This window comes from Nycticebus coucang, chromosome 1 (genome assembly GCF_027406575.1).
Source record: "Nycticebus coucang isolate mNycCou1 chromosome 1, mNycCou1.pri, whole genome shotgun sequence".
Lineage (NCBI taxonomy): Eukaryota > Metazoa > Chordata > Mammalia > Primates > Lorisidae > Nycticebus > Nycticebus coucang.
Genome location: NC_069780.1, coordinates 3,514,032 through 3,531,914, shown reverse-complemented (window position 1 = coordinate 3,531,914; position 17,883 = coordinate 3,514,032). Strand labels below are relative to the sequence as shown.

General features: G+C 42.7%; 1 protein-coding gene across 1 annotated transcript in view; it reads left to right on the top strand.

Annotated features, from left to right (window-relative positions):
* Positions 1-17,883, top strand: part of ADAMTS3 (ADAM metallopeptidase with thrombospondin type 1 motif 3) — a 302,681-nt gene that overhangs the window by 42,524 nt on the left and 242,274 nt on the right. Inside the window, exon 5 of the mRNA XM_053571068.1 lies at positions 7,938-8,344. Within this exon, the coding sequence (XP_053427043.1) occupies positions 7,938-8,344 (407 nt within the window). The remainder of the gene's footprint in view (positions 1-7,937; positions 8,345-17,883) is intronic.

Below are 17,883 nucleotides of genomic sequence, written 5' to 3'. Positions count from 1 at the left end.
TAATATAAAAAAAAAGACATAGATTTTGTAAGTCTCTTTTATGCTGAAGTTATGGTGAGCTATTGAAGCTATTTGGAGGGAATGATATAATAATATTAATTGCTAGTGTTTACCGAATACCTGCTGTGTGTCAGATAGTGCTGAGAGCCCTGTGGACTGATTAGGTCACTTAATGACAAGCCTATGAAGTAAATATATTATTACCTGTGTTTTTACAGATAATTGCATTTTTACAGTGAAAATGTGGATAATCTTCTCTGAGAAAAATCACTGAGTTAGTAAGTGGTGAAAATTAGGTGTTTTAAATCTTGGTCTAGACAGTATTTGGGGATAATTAAATAATATTTGGTAGTGAGGAGCTCTACATGAGGAGTTTGGACTTGATATCTGTAGCTTTTCAGTATGAGGTGATGAAGACTTAAACGTGATAAGAAGAAAAAGGTTCGTTTGAGAGAAATTCCTGAGGAAAAATCAGTAGGGCTTGAATTGAAATAGCTTTCTAGCCCGACTCAGGAGAAGCAGCACATCATGAAAGAAACTGTGAGGCCAGGAGGGCGTGCCGAGTATCCAGGTGTGAACGCAGTTTGGTTCAGAGTATTGAGCCTGAAAGAGAACTCACCTTGCAGGTTACAGTTTAGGGGAGGTTTTCCTTTCTTCCTTTCAACCTGGGTTTATTGAGGGTTTATTTTGTGCAGAGTATCATGCAAAACACAGTGTATAAAGGGCCCAAACCTTCAGAACGATTGAAGTTTGGGAACCTTTAGGAAAGTTTAACATGGTTGACATTAAAATAGGAAGTCCAAGGTCTGTAGGGGTATGGGGACACGGGACATTGCCTCCTTATTCATTTTGTAGGTTGTGTATATTAGCTGCATGAGTCTGTAGAGATTTATACACATATCTTACACACGCACACACAGGTACCAAGAGTGTGGCTGTTTTATGCAGGGCAAGGAGGAAGAAGGCGTTACTTTAAACTCTAGGAGTTTAGCTATAAGGGAATGACCTGACAAGATGAATTTTTTGCATCATAATCGGGCTGCCATCAGGGATGTGGCAACTCTTAGGTGCAGTTCAGGTGTCTTGAATCAAATTAGGATCTGTCCTCTGGCCTGCCTACATTCTGAACAAATTGAGGAATAGAAAAACTAGTGATATAAGTACAAATAAAACACCTTTCACACAACAGGCTGGGGTGGAAGACAGGGCCAACACCTTGGCAGGCACAGTGCACCCGACGCCCGGCCGTCAGGCCCCGCCGAGCCAGGCAGGGCTGCCCTGCTGAAGTGGGCGAGCCCGGGCTCCTTCTTAGGCTCCCAGGAGCATGAAGAGGGAGGCGCTGGGCTTCCAAACTTCCTGGCTTCCCAGACTTCCAACCATCACTGTCCTTCACCAGGACAGGCTGGAGAGAGGCACGGGGCACTTGAGGGCAAACTTCTCACAGAGAGCGGGAGCAGGTTGAAGGCTGCTAACATAAGAAAAAGGTATTTTCATCTACTTCCAAAGCCTGCATTGTAAGAGAGGCAGAGATTGGATGATTTTTCAGGGTCTTTAAGAAAAAGTCTGACCTGTGTAATTCTAATTCTAGGAGCATTGGAAGGGAGTGGGGAGTGGGGGCTGGTTTCCTGCGGCTGCTCCCTGGGACGAGGGGCTGCTCTGCCTGCCAGGACGTCTGTTTTAATGATTAAATCAGTTTCTGCTCTTGGTAGCTTAAAATAGAAGACCTGGATACTATAAAGTGTTTGATTTGTAAGTTATCAGGAACTGCGAGAAATACACACAGGTTTTTCAAGCAAAATTCTGGCATTAGAGGCACATGACCGCTTGTCAGCTGCCATCGTTCATGGCTTGGTGGTAAAATCACTATTTAGGGACAAGAGGATGCTTGACTGTTTCCGATGCCCTCCAGGCTTGAACCACTCTCTTTCACTTGCCCATTCATTCCTGCATTCCCAGATGTTTACTGAGTGACTCAGGATTCAGTTTTAGTAGTAACTGTGGTGAAGAGAGAAGGGAAAGCCCTGCCCTCATGTAGCTTGTGGCAGTCTACGTAGAGAAGCATACTCAGGCAAACGCATGGGGACAGCTTGTAGGGTGTCTGATGGTGACACAATTTGTGGAAAAAGATAAAACACAGAAAGGGAATAGTAGCTGACCCCACGGGGACTGGTGGTCAGGAAAGAGCTCACTTAGAGGCTCCCGTTAGAGCAAAGACCCAAAGGCACTGAGGAGTGAGGCATGCAGTGGGGTGGGGTGGGGGGCTTTGCAGAGGACACAGCAAGTCCAGGACCCTGAGAGGTGAGGACCCTTGGCCTCAGACTGCAGGGCTGTGCGGCCATCTTCCTTTGAGTGGGATGGTTGCGGGGGAAGGACTCAATCCCACACCTAAATTGCCCGTTTTGAGAATGAGCAGGAGTGAGGGGAGCAGTGAGGAAGTGCCCTCAGGACTGGTGCAGGTGCTGGCGGGAACAGTAAGGAACAGTTAGAGATACGTTTCGAAAGCAGAATTAACAGAATTTGTTAAAAGATTGCGGTTTTGGCACATGGGAGTTCAGGATGGTTTAGTTAGGTTTTTGGTCTGAGTAACTAGAAGAATAGAAATGGAAAAGGGGCAGATTGAGGAGCAGGAAGATGGGAGTTCACTTTTGTGGTAATGGTGAGTTGAGATACCTGGTGACAATGCATGTGGCGTCTCAGCAGGCAGGTGGATTTACAAGAGGAGCCCACGGGCTGGAGAGGATGGGCACAAAGGAGAGGCGTCCCTGGACCAGGTCTGCTGGGATTTTAGTGCTTATAGGCCACGGGAATAAAGGGACACGAGGAGGGGAGGATGAGAAGGTGAGACCAGGGAGGTGAGGGGAGAGCTGGAAGAGAATGGTGCCTAGGAAGCTAAGTAAACAAGGTATTTTAAGACAGAAGGAGAAATAAACTGGTAAGTAAAAAGAGCAAGTCTTGGCTACAGGCTTCAGCAACATGTGGTCACTGGTGACCTTACAGGAGCCTGAGTGGAAAGTGTACAAGAAAGAACAGGCCAGGAGGCCCACGACTGGAGGTGTCTCCCAGAGCACAGGCCGGGAGGCCCACGACTGGAGGTGTCTCCCAGAGCACAGGCCGGGAGGCCCACGACTGGAGGTGTCTCCCAGAGCACAGGCCGGGAGGCCCACGACTGGAGGTGTCTCCCAGAGCACAGGCCGGGAGGCCCACGACTGGAGGTGTCTCCCAGAGCACAGGCCGGGAGGCCCACGACTGGAGGTGTCTCCCAGAGCCCAGGCCGGGAGGCCCACGACTGGAGGTGTCTCCCAGAGCCCAGGCCGGGAGGCCCACGACTGGAGGTGTCTCCCAGAGCACAGGCCGGGAGGCCCACGACTGGAGGTGTCTCCCAGAGCACAGGCCGGGAGGCCCACGACTGGAGGTGTCTCCCAGAGCACAGGCCGGGAGGCCCACGACTGGAGGTGTCTCCCAGAGCACAGGCCGGGAGGCCCACGACTGGAGGTGTCTCCCAGAGCACAGGCCGGGAGGCCCACGACTGGAGGTGTCTCCCAGAGCACAGGCCGGGAGGCCCACGACTGGAGGTGTCTCCCAGAGCACAGGCCGGGAGGCCCACGACTGGAGGTGTCTCCCAGAGCACAGGCCGGGAGGCCCACGACTGGAGGTGTCTCCCAGAGCACAGGCCAGGAGGCCCACGACTGGAGGTGTCTCCCAGAGCACAGGCCAGGAGGCCCACCACTGGAGGTGTCTCCGGAGCACAGACCTGGAGGCCCATGACTGGAGGTGTCTCCAGGAGCACAGGCTGGGAGGCCCACGACTGGAGGTGTCTCCCAGAGTCCGTCTCTCAAAGTGTTTCGCTCTGGAGAAGGAAGGAGTGGGGTATGATGGGTCTGGCATCCAGGAAGGTTTTTATCTTTAACATGACAGCTTCTTTATCTGCTGGTGGGAATGGTCTTGTATTTTTGAAAAACATGATGGGTGCAGTGAGAGGACAACTGCTGAGATTGTTCTGGGAAACACGGGAAATGTAAGAAGGGCTATTGTACACAGTGGAGGGTTTGCTCTGAGGTAAGGTGACCGTTCACCCACAGTACCAGGAATGGGACAGACGAGGCAGGCACAGATACCAGTGGGCTATGAACAGATGTCCACATCTGGGCCATGCGTGGATCATTAGTGACAAATATCAGGGTTTGCTTGGGGAACTCACGACCCACAAAGTTTTTGTGTGCCTACTGCTGTGCTCATCAGCCATCTCAGCTGACAATTTTATAGTTTCTAACTTTAAAATTGAACATGACATTATTTTAGTGAGTAGCTAATTTACATTTAAGTTAGTAATAGCTAATATTTATTGAATCTTCTGCAGAATGCTATTTGAATCTCTCACCAAATCTAAGAAATTGGAACTGTTACCAACCTCCAGTTGGCAACTGAACTGAACTGAAAAGAAAATAAGTGCCTTGTTTGGGGCCCTACGTGGGCTTGACCCTCTGCTTTCTGCCTCTGTGGTTCCCTGTTCAGCCATGGGCTGCTCTGCTTCATGGCAGTGTGATACATTGTACTTGGGCCTATCAAATGTGTTACTCCTGGGGGCTCAGTTAACATTGACCTAATTCGGTTTGCTTATGTGACTGTGATCTGAGATTAAAATGCTTTTCATCCCTTGGGGTTTCTATCCCCACCCTTTTTTTCTCCCAAAGATGCAGATTTTAAGATTCTTTTATAGAAATTATTGATGCTGCTCCACAGGACAGTCTGCTGACGGGGCTGCATGTGGGTATAACATCACTCCCGTCCTCATTCTCCTTTAGAGACCTTAAACTATGACAGCAGGTGCTCTGTCTGTCCTGGCGTGGATGGGAGCACAGGAGCACGGGCTTCAGAGCCAAGTGATCAGAACCACAAACTTGCCCAGGCCCCTTGCTTGCTGCGCGTCAGGCCTTCTGGGTCTGCTTTCCCGTCTGTGAGAAGGGCAGGAATATTCACCTGCTGTGATTGTTGTGTTAGAGATGATGTCTCCTCAGGCAAAAAGCGCAGAGCTCAGTGTTTATTCTGCTCCTAGATGGGAGGTGAGTAGGTGGCTCCTTTGTCAATTCTGTTAACTGCCACAGACCTGGGGGCTCCTCTCATTATCTTAATTTTCAGTTGGAAAATGATTCATTCAGGGTTTAATTTCAGAAATGTTTCATATGTGTACAATTTAGTAATGATTTGCTATTTAGCCTTAAAGGAAAAAAAGCTTTATAGGAATATACTACCTTTATTTTGAGTTAAAAAAAATCAGAACATATTATCTAACGGTGGAAAATGGAACTGTCCCCAGAGAATCCAAGATGTATGGTTTCCTGTAAGCTCGAGGCCCTGGTATCCTCTTGGGTATAGAGGAGCCTTCCTGAGCTCTTCCTGATTTTCTGTTCTCCAGTCACTTAATGCAGGCATCAGTATATTGTCTAGACTTGGGTTGTGTGATTTCCCTTCAGGGGAGATGGGGAATCCATGCATTGAAATTAAACATTGCTTCTCCCTTCCCTTGAAACAGTAAACTGATGGTTAGAGAAAGAATTACAGAGATTACAGGTGCAGCCATACTCTTGTGGGCCTGGAGTAGTGTGTAGTTTTAGGCCAGTCTGCGTAGCAGCAAAGATGACAAAGCAAAGCCTCTCTGGTCACCTCGATCCTAACACATATTAAACAAATCCAATGGACAGGAGACCCTGGCATGTGCAGTCTTGTATTAAACAATAGTGGGAATACCAGGTTGAGTGGGTCATTCTGGTCTTCAAGGAATGTATAGTTATTGTTAATGGAAAGGCTTTGTTGGACCACATCCAAAGGCTTGATTCATCTCTTACTGTGAAAGTTTCTCCTCCATCAGTGCTCCCTCGACCTTCATGTTCATTCCTTATATTTCGAATTTTTTTCTCTAAACCAGAATTTATGAAAGTATCCCCATGGATTTGGTTGTCAGGGAGACCGGGTGTCTGTGTTGGTGCTTACGCTGGTGCTTGGCGTGGCTCAGCGGGACTGCGCTGCCTGGCTGTCAGCCTGGGAGCCGGACACACTTTGTCCCTTACGTTACGGTCCTCACTCCTTCACTGCTTAGGAGTGAGTGCATTTAACAAAGAGGGATGTTTTGTTTCCCCACATTGGTCTTTATGACTTAAGTGGCAAAATGATAACAAAGCCTGTGGTACTTCACAAATTGCTTAAAAAGTAGGAATAATGGAAATGTAATGATTCTGCAAGGATATTTTAAGAGCCTAGGTTATAGGTTCACCTGTAGATCTCGTGCTCTGAAGACTTTATTAGATGACAAAACTTGCATTTTCTCTGTGTGCGTGGCAGCTGTGACTCAGAAAGTTTTCAGGGCACTGTAATGCACTACAGGCCTGGTCCCAGGATAGAATTAGGAAAGGAGGGGACTTTTTAGTTCATGTTCTCCGATTCCCCTTTCCATGCTTTCTCTTCTTCCTTGCTGTCCTCCTCATTTTCTTCTCTAGTGTCCTATGGTCCTAACACCTTGCTGATGGGTCATGAGGTACCTGTGTTTTTACCCCCAGTCTTTGCTGACTGATCACAAGTTAACTTATGTTGCATCTGCCTTAGCTACTGCGATTTTTGTAATGGGGTAATGTTGGATTTTGTAAAAGTTTTTTTGATCATGTCACTGGAATAATAGCTGGTGACATAGGATAGCATATGCATAAAATTGCCAGTCAACAGTGTGTTAAAATCATTTCTACTAGGGGCTCTGCACCCGTAGTACAGTGGTTACGGCGCCAGCCACATACACTGAAGCTGGCGGGTTCAGGCCTGGCCCGGGCCTGCTAAACAATGACAACTGCAACCAAAAAATAGACGAGCGTTGTGGTGGGCCCCTATAATCCCAGCTATTTGGGTGGCTGAGGCAAGAGAATCACTTAAGCCCAAGAGTTTGAAGTTGCTGTGAGCTGTGACACCATGGCACTTTACTAAGTGCGAGATAGTGAGATACTCTGTCTCAAAACAAAACAAAAAACATTTCTATTAAGGACAAATTGTTCATTTAATGTGTTATTTTTTACAAGGGTATTTGTGTTTTAAGAGACACAATGCTTGTATTTGGATAACATGTAGGTGGTCAACCCTGTTGTAAGGCGGGCTCCACACACAGTTAGACTCAGCTGGCTGTCTGTCCTGTGTATGGACTGTGGTGCCGAGTGAGAGTCCGTTCCCAACCAGCACGTAAACATTCATTTATAGATTATCGTTCCTTTTCTTTTAACCAGTTCTTCTCCTTTTCTGACAATGGAGATTTATGGAGCATGGCATAGCAGAACAAGTGTGTGAGCTGTGGAAGTGGCTTGAATTTGCATCTGAGCGTCACAGTTGCTCGACTTTGGACATCTATTGCCCTGTCCCTGCCCCCAAGTCTCAGTTGCCTCACCTGTGAAGTGTGGTTCTTAGGGTTGCCATGATGGAAAAATGTATGTAAACCACAGCACTTAAATTACTGGCTCAGGTAGATGAAACAAAAGGTAGCCACTGCAATTAGTCTAAATTCTAGGATTACTACAGGAAAAAAATGAAAACAATCAGAAAATTATTTTTTCCTATATAACAGCAACTTTGTTAAAAGTTTGTAACTGATGTCTGTTATGCCAATAATGAATTAATTGAGGGTAAGTCTTAATTCTAAGCAAGCCAGATATAGTTCATGGAAACCTGTTATGTTTATTTTGTCAAATATAATGTGTGAATGAGATATGAGTATTCACAATGTAATAATTTCTTTAAATTAAAAATGATTTATTGAACCCCGAGATGATGCAGGAATATACTCCCTGTGCAGATTGAGGTTTCTGTGGCATGGCCTCCCGAGGGCCCCTTGCACCTCTTGTGTCCTCTGTGTGTTCTTGTTGCATGAAGCTCACCAAGTTCTACAATTCTGTTTTTCACCCCCACAGATTTACCAATAAAGAGTCAGAGAGAGTATGAGCTGGTGACTCCAGTCAGCACAGATCTGGAAGGACGCTATCTCTCCCATATTCTTTCTGCAAATCACAAAAAGAGGTCAGCGAGGGATGTTTCTTCCAACGCTGAGCAGTTGTTCTTTAACATCACCGCATTTGGCAGGGGTTTTCATCTGCGTCTAAAGCCCAACACTCAGCTGGTGGCTCCCGGGGCTGTTGTGGAATGGCATGAAACATCTCCAGAGCCTGGGAAAGTGACTGACCCCACTGATGGCCATCAACCAGGAACAGCTTCAGAAAGAATCTGGAAAAGAGAGCCTTTGCAGACCAACTGTGCTTATGTTGGTGACATCATGGACGTTCCAGGAACCTCTGTTGCTATTAGCAACTGTGATGGTCTGGTAAGGCTCATTCCTGTCTGTGTGTGTGCGCGTGTTCACAGGTGTTGAGAGCACAGGGTGGTTTCAGCATGGTTTGGAAGGTAGATTGGAAAGGAAGCCTCATTGTTATATTTTAAGTTCAGGAAAAAGCATTAGAAATCATTTTACTGTCAAAGCTGTGTGCTTTGGCTTAATTTGTGACATGAGGACAACATTTTTCCAGGAAACAAAAGATGACTATTTTACCATGTTTTGTTTATGTTTTCACTTGTGTTACACTGGAGGATTTTATTTCCTTATTTCTTTCACAGCTTTCCGAAAACGTTCTAAAGAAACATAGATTCCTCTAAAATAAGTGGAAACATTGAATATCGTCATAAAGAACGTCTTTTGGGTTTCCTTACAGCCTGTGAAAGTGGGAAATTAGCAGGTCCTCCGGCAGGATTTGCCTAAGGAGCAAAAGGCCTCATTAGCATGCACTATGTTTCTGTCTGCGTGGGGGCTGATTCTTATTTCCAAATAAAACATCCATATGTTGATTTTTAAGGTCATGGTTGAGGGCAGCAGTAACTGACCCTTCTTCACACACTCTGTAGATACGAAGTATTTTTATTTGTTTAGTAATTCTAGTTGTCAACTGAAAGTTGTATAAATGCTTGTGCCTCCTCCACACACAGTTGATTCTCACACTTTGTTCAAAATGAGTGACCATTTTTTCCCCCTATGGTTATCAGGCTGCTGTTTCTTGGGCGTTTGAAGCTATTACTTTTTGTTTGTCACTGCTCCTCTGAAAATATCCTTCACATTCCTGGTTAAAAAATCATTCTCCTTTGGCTGGCCCTCCCGCCATGCCACCAACATTCTGTTACTGCCCCCTTTACGGGCATGCCCAGCCCAGTGCAGTTATGACACTGTGCGTCTTACCAAATGCTGGTGATTCATGCTGGTAGAGGTATTTTATAGTCTTGTACTGACTCCTGACATTCTCTAGGGCTTTGAAAACGAGCCCAGAAATCTGCACAGCCCACAGAGCCAGGTTTGACTCTCCAGCCTGAGCCCCACTGGCTTATGTTTTACAGCCCACATTCGGTTTGATGATGTGCTGCGTCCCTGAAATTCTTCTCATTCTGTGTGAAAGATTGACTATTGGCCTGTGAGCCATTGAATTAATTGCTTTCTAGAAAACTAAAGTTTAGATTCAAGTATTGACTGGGAGAGCTTTGATTCAATTCTGAGATATATTAGGAAAGGAAATAAATTACATAAAACATACTTTTTTAATAACACTTTTGAATAAAGTATCTTAAGTATAAATATTAATTCAGTGTTATTTATCCCCTCAGTTAAGATTTGAAATTTGGGCTTGAAAATTCATTTTGGGAAGGAAAAGGGTAAAGACGTCATTTTAATGGAGTATGGTAGTGATTCTTAAACCTGACTTAATAATCGGTGTTTTTATTAACTGTACATGTTGACTTATCTAACCACAGATACAGAACTCTGGGGGCAGTAACAACTAGATATAAAGTGTGAATAACATTAATTATTAGTATTATTTAATTTCTCATTCAGATGTGGTGTTAACTATTGCCACCATGTATATGACAGCATAATATATGTGTCTGTGTGAAACTTGTACATTACAAGTATTCATTGGCTCTGTTCTTTGATCCATGAATTAATTATTCTAAAAATATTTGTAGGAAGCTGATTATGAGCCAAGCACTATTCCAGGCACTGTGAAATGGTGCAAGAAATAATCTGGGTACATCCTCATGGAGCTCAAATATGTGTTTGCCATAGAATTCAAATCTCCAAAGTCTCTGGCAAATATTAAAAAAATATGTAGTATGTATATAAATATTTACATATAATTACATTTATAAAATACTTATATATGTTTTGTGTATATTTTGTGTATGTATATGAATTATTTACCTGAAATTGTGGTTAGTGTAAAGTATATTCTGAAAAGATTTTATGAATGGGACAGTCTCTAAGCAAAGAGAAGTGGCCAGCCCCTGAGTTTCATGTAGGAACAGGGGGCTCATCAGGCAGTGCTGATAGTGTGGACGTGCGCTGATGGGTGTCTGCTCTAGAGTTTGCAGCTCACAGAAGCTGTGTGCCAGAAGGAGGAAAGCTGATGGTGGCAGAAACAAAAGCAAGGTCATGGGGAGATCAAAATCTCAGGGCCACAGTGGTTGCTTCAATGAGTTGGGGGGGAATTTTTAAAATTGCAGAATTACACTGGACAGGATCAACCCTTAGCAGAGATGAAGTGGGAAATATGATTGATGAGATTGTGAATGAATTTGGCTGAAAAGGTGATGCCTGAATCTGTTTTTTCCTTCAAACTATCTATACAGGCACTTAAACTTGGCCTTCTTGACTGTAGGGAGGGAAGCCGGGATACTGAGATCATACAGATGCCTGAGGATTAACCTGATGGCATATAAAACCATTGTTCTGGAGGCTCTGGGATTATAATCAAATCCAACCTATTCTAGTAGAAAATATAGCCACTTCTGGCCCAAACATACCATTGGGAAACTCTGCCCAGCAAGTATATGATTAAGTCTCCTGACATGGAAGAGAGACCATGGAAGCCCTGCCTGCATGGGAGATTTACTCCTTCCGATCGGGTTAATTTTGGATTTGGTATAGAAGTGGTTACAGTGATCTGATTTTCTGCAGGTGTTCTCTGAGGCTGTCACACAGAGGGAGGGGCTGGCCGCAGTGAGTAGGAGGGTTCATAGCCAGACCTCCTCCAGAAGTCATATTTCTCACCTCTTGTTCTCCTCTGGTGTGAGGAGAATTTGAAATGGGAAGTACACCAGATAGAATGAATTTATTATTTAACAAAATGGTTTTTTTAATTTAACTTAAAAACAAAAACAAAAATAAAAAGCATCCTACACAAACTCAGGTTTGTGACAAGATAAATACAGTGAGACGAAGTGTTTAGAAACTTCTGCAGCAATTCGACAGTTACTGTATGTGTACCGGCCCTAATAATAATAATAATCATCATAGGTTGTCTTTTTTGTTCATTTATTATTCTAGTAATGAAATTTCATTGTATTGTATTTTTTATTGAATTGTATTTATTTTATTTGAATTGTATTTATTTTATGTGTACAAAAATATCTGTCTGAAGCTGGTTAGGGAAGATAGAAACTGCTCCTTGCTACAGACAGTTTGAGAAACAACAGTCACAGTTGGCTGGTTTTGCCCATTCTGGATGTTAGAAACATGCCTGGAATCATCAGGTAGAGTCTACCTCTCCTGGGTCACATATGAAATGATCATAGGAAAGGCACTTTAATATAAGTTTCCTTGAAGGGGACACACGTTTTCTTGAACAGGACAGGAAAATTCCTTGAGTGACGGATGCAGAGCTGTGGTCTGGGAGATCTAGACACTATAGTACTCAGTCAGTTTCTGGGTTTCTGACATCAACAAGATCTTCTGCACAAAGGGATTGACCAAGGTTCTTACCTAGTGTGACCAAGAACAATGCTGTTTCTGCTCCACATTGAGCTTTCCTGTTCTTTGTCAAGATTATCACTTCTTTACCAATGACAGCTTCTCTCTTGTTCTAGTCTGCCCTACTTATAGGGAAGAATTATTGTGACAATTATAGAGTTGTCCCCACTTTCTGATAGCATCCAGTCTAGAACAATGTCCCACTTCTTTAGACTCTCCTCAAAATTACCCAACCAAAGCTCCAATTCTATAAATGGTCATTGTTCTTTTCCACACTCCCTTACTGAGATGCTCATGATCCTTCCTGCTGTACATTCTTCCCCTGCAATGGGTAATAAGCCCAGGTTGTCAGCTGAAAGTGTGCTCCCGAGGGTCTTTGGCTAGAGAGCCTTGACCTGTGTCCCCTCTGTGTTGTTTCACCTTTGAAAGGAAAGTCCAGTGGCCGGGCGTCACGGCAGTGGCAGGCTTTTCACACACTTCTCGGTGGGAAGACACTTCTGGCCGAGAATCCCAGATGAAAATAGATTTCTTCCACAGAGTCCTGGCATCTGCTCAGTAACACCAAAAAATCTCCCCTGTGAGTAGTGGCAGCTCACAATCATATTTTGTGGTCTACAGATTTGCCAAAATAAAGGGTTATTTGGTCAGTAGGCTTTATGTCATGTGTTTCATAATATTAAGGAACTAGATTTTTCTAGACTTTATAGAAAAATATTGCCTTGCCAATTTCCTTGGGTTGTCATAAGAGGAAGCCAGGTAAAAATGGAAGAGCCAACTGGCTCGCAGCTCTCCTAAGTCACTGGGCTTGGTGATCTCCTAGCAGGCTGATTTTATAATAAGATCAAGGGGGTCTCTTCAAAAATATCTGATAAGTTACATCTGGCTAATATCAGAGGCATTTTGTTCTTGTTAGATTTGGAGGAAGACTGGATGAGTGATGTCTTTGTGGGCATCTGCAACCTGTAACAGAAACAGCCCTAGATCCCATCCTTATGACTTTTGCTTTGGGATTTGGTCCCTTCAAAAATATCTTCTTGCTGTATCCATTTTAGTAAGTCTAGCTATAGAGACACTTTTCAAAAAGCTTTATTTTAAAAAGTATATGAGCCAATGTGCCTTTGGGAACATTTGACCTGTGATTATGAGCTGTGATACAGCTTGATCTTGTGAACAATATGCTTGATACTAAAAATAGGTACAAGTTTGTAGCTTTTCACAATAGATTTAGAAAAGAAGGTTTCTGAGGGCTGGTGTTAACACGTGGGAATTTGCCTATTTGCTTTTATGAGAAGACCTGTCACCTCCCACTCCTTCCTCCATGGAAGACATCCATGAAAGGTGTCCTGTGTTTTATTGGTGGGACAGAGGGGACATCTGAGCCTTCATGGTCTACATGCTGGTTTAAGGGACCTTAGGAGAAGCTGACAGACAGCAGGTGAAACTGTGTTTCACTTCCATGTACCTACACCAGGCTGTTTCAGCAGTGCAGGATTAGAAGAAGCTCAAGGTCACTGTGGACCTTAGGAGAAGCTGACAGACAGCAGGTGAAACTGTGTTTCACTTCCATGTACCTACACCAGGCTGTTTCAGCAGTGCAGGATTAGAAGAAGCTCAAGGTCACTGTGCCCTTTAGCTCTCAGAAGTAGAAGAAAAAAAACGCAGGTATCAGCCTCTTTCAAAATGGAGAATAATGAGAATTCACCAGTTTAATTAGTCTATAAGAGCCAGTACTATGACTTCATTGCTCCCTCCGGGGAGGTTTGGTCAAGCAGTGGCTGATGGGACCTGATAGATTCGACCTAGTTTTGTGGGCCCGCTTATGCCAGGCCTGAGCTATTGGACACATCAGCCCCCCCACCCCTCCTTTTTCAAATGGCGAGGTAGCAAATTTATCATACATATGTCAAGCCTTTTTCTTTCTTTTTTTTGAGGGGGGCCTGTTTTTCTCTTGTGTGACTTACTTTATCTTACACAAATACTATCCAAGGATGTGATATTGGAATAAAGTGGGAAATGAAAATAAATAGTCCAAAGTGTTTTCAAATTTAAAAAATAACTTTTATAGTTGTTATTTGTAGTTAATCCAAATTATTCATTTTTATTTACGAGTACTACCTGGTCACAGTTCATGATTTTATGAATTGATTATGACTTTTTCCAATTATTTCTTCTTTGATATTGTAACTTTTCAAAATAAAACTTAAAGATGGTTAAAAATTGAGGATAATGATATCTTCCTCATGGTCATTGACATTGACAGTTGAGGAAAATGATATTTGCTTTTAGACAGACATGAAAAACCAGCATTGGGGCACAAGAAGTAATTTTTCTTTCCACTCTTTTTTTCTTTCTTTCTTTTTATTTTTTTAGAGACAGAGTCTCACTTTATCACCCTTGGTAGAATGCTGTGACATCACAGCTCACAGCAACCTCTAACTCCTGGGTTTAGGCGATTCTTTTGCCTCAGCCTCCCCAGTAGCTGGGACTACAGGCGCCAACCACAACACCTGGCTATTTTTTTTGTTGCAGTTTGGCTGGGGCTGGGTTTGAACCCACCACCATCGGTATATGGGGCCGGCACCCTGCTCACTGAGCCACAGGCGCCAGGACATAATGCTGTCCTTTTCAACTGGGTGTAAACCATGATATCATTAAAACTAATACCAGTTTTTGAAGATACTTAAGAAATGCTTAAGTACTCTGAAAACATTGCCAATGACATTTTAAGTGTTTTCTTCTGGGTATAATTAAAACAAGAACAAATGTGAAGCACAGAATCAACCCGTGTGTGTGCCTCTGTTTGAGGTCACAGACTTCTTGCAGACTGAGCTCAGCCTCAAGGCTCCCAGCTCCAAACACACAGCCGTTCATTTGACTTAACGATCTTTGATTTCATGAATGCTGATCGAAGTTAACGAAACACTGGAAACACTGGCATACCTAAGGTGCTACATAGACTACTGTGGCACATACTTGGGAAGGGGGGTAGGTAGAACCTTTGTCTTCAAAGAGTACTGGAAGTAATGTGCACACACGTGCCAAAGAGTGACTGAAGTACAGGGCAGATGTTTTAAAATCGAGACTGCAGGAGATGAAATGTGAGAGTTTAGAGTATGAAAAATTATTTCTTCCTGAATGCTAAAAAGTTTTATGGAAGAAGCAATATTTGTTACCTCAGAGAATTGAACAGAAGGCACGTCTTGTAGGGAAGTAGTCAAGTGTGGTCCAGGAATCGGGTGGCTGAGGGACTGCAGGCCTCTGGGAAGGCAGGGGGCTGTGCGGGGTCCACACACAATGGCCCTGAGAGTGGGAAGAGAGTGGGTAAAATGGATGCACTACATAACACACACAACAGGTACGCTGGGAGTCAAAGTAGGCTCAGTCAGTATTTACCTGAATATAGGACCAAACATGACTCTTAACAATTAAGTTCACGAACTTGCCACCATGTGCTTACATTGACAGCACTGCACAAACAACCCAGCAAGGTTTCACAACCTTGGTAGATCGGGATCTCACAGCTGTGTTTGTGTCAACATGTGGTGGCGTCTTGCTATGTGGTGATCATTACTGTTTTTGTGTCACCATTGAGAGAATGTTAGAGCTTGAATTAGAGCAAGGAACAAATATTTGCTAAATTTCTTGGCAAGAGTAGAAGTGAAATCAGGAACATATTAGTCCAAGTCTATGGGGATAATGCCATGAAAAAAAGTCAATGTACAAATGGATTAAACATTTTTCTGAGGGGAGAGAAAGCGTCACTGATGAAGAGTGGTCAGGACAGCCAGTAGAAAGCAGAACTGATGAAAAAATTGTAAAAAGTTATCAAATTATGTATCAGAATTGTCGGCTGTCAGAAATAAACATCTATTGAGGAAAATCTTAACTGAAAAATCTTGGCATAAAAAAGACGTGGCTCTTATATTCTGACAAGGCACCAGCTCACACAGCACTATATGTGTGAACAAATAATTGTGTTAGACCATCTTTCCTACTCTCCTGCTCTGGCTCCCACTAACTTTTGTCTTTACCCAAAGATAAAGGAAGTATTGAAAGGAAGACATTTTGATGACATTCAAGACACCAGGAGTAATGCAATGAAAGCTTTGAAGGTGATTCCCAAAAAAGTTCCAAAATTGTTTTGAAGGGTAGACTAGGTGCTGGTGTCAGTGAACAGCTTCCTAAGGGGAGTACTTTGAAAGTGACCATAGTGATATTCAGCAATGAAGTATGTAGCACTTTTTCTAGGATGAGTTTGCAGACTTAATTTTTACACTGTTAAGTGTTTATAGCTATAAATTTCTTCTAGTACTGCTTTCTCTGTTTCCTATAAGTTTTCATATATTGTTTTAATTTTCATTCTTCTTTAAGTGTGATTTACTAATTTCCTTTATGATTTCTTCTTTGATTTATTGGTTGTTTAAAAATGTGTGGTTTAATTTTCACAAATTTAAGAATTTTTTTTCCTTCTATTATTTATTACTAACTTTATCCTCTTGTGGCTGGAGAAGATACTTTGTATGATACTTATCCTTTCAAATGTATTTAACATTTGAGATTTAATTTGTGGCCTAACATATGGTCTGTCCTAGAAAATGTCCCATGCACACTTAAAAAGAATGTGTATTCCATTGCTGTTGGATAGAGTGTTTTGTGTAAAGTAATTTCTCCATTATTTGGCACCTATGGGGATCAGTAGATTCTAGATAAAAGTAGTTTTTGGTTACTTGAGAGTTACTGTTAAAAACAGGCCTACCTAATTCTGAATCCCACACTATACCGTACCATATCATAAACTCTGTATGACTTGACATTAATATTGAAATATGCTAATTAAAAGTAAATTAAGACAAATTAAGACAAATTTCACCTACTGTATATCAAAGTTTTGTAAATGCAGAGTACAATTTTAGTTAAATGGCAATCAATGCACTTTTAAACTTCACTACCATATTTTTTTAACTTCAAGTAACGCATGTTAACACTTAAATCCATTGCAGAGAACACATGGGAGCTGTGGGATTGATGCACAAAACATCAGCTTACTGACCACATGGCACACCAAGTTCAAGCTCCTGAACTTGGTTGGTTGAATTCCAGATAGCAGGGAGTTTTTTGTGTATCTTTTAGGTCCAGTTGATTTTTTTTGCATTGTTTGAGTCCTCTATTTTTGGCTGGTTGTTCAATCATTTGTTGAGAGTGGATTATTGAAATCTCCAACTATTACTGTAGAATTGTCTATCCCTTTAATTTTGTCAATTATTGCTTTATGTATTCCTGTAGTCTGTTGTTAGGTGCATAAATGTTTATAAGTGTTGTATCTTCCTGCTGTATTTAACCTTTTACTAACATACTTATAATGTTCTTCTTTGTGTCTTGTGATCTTTTTTGATTTAAATTCTATTTTGCTTGACAATAGTATAGCCACTCCTGTTCTCTTTTGGTTACTATTTGCATGCATTATCCTTTTCCATCCTTTTGCTTTTGACCTATTTGTGTGTGTTTGGATTTAAAGTGAGTCTCTTAAAAGCAGTGTATAGTTGAATCATATAAAAAATCTATCTGTCAACTTCTTTCTTTCTTTCTTTCTTTTTTTTTTTTTCAATCTTTTTGTGTGTGTGTGTGTGTGTGTGTTTTGGCCGGGGCTGGGTTTGAACCCGCCACCACCAGCATATGGGACCAGTGCCCTACTCCTTGAGCCACAGGCACCACCCTGTCAACTTCTTTCTTATGATTAGAGAGTGCTGTGGCTTGAATGTGCCCCTTCTGAAACTCATATTGAAATTTGATTCCCAATATGCTAGTTTGGGGAGGTTCAGTATAGTTGGAGTTATTTGGATCATGGGGCACCCCATTCAAGAATATGTTAATGTGATTTTGCAGGGAGCAGTGAGCTCTTGTCCTCTCAGGGTTGGGTTAGGTATTGTGAGAGTGAGTTGTTATAAAGCCTTTCCTGTGTCTCTTTGCATACACTGTACCACTTTCCTTTCTATTTTCTGCCATGATTTGAAGCATCATGGCACCTCTTCAGAGGGGTTGCCTAATCTTGGATTCCTAGCCTTCAGAATTTTGAG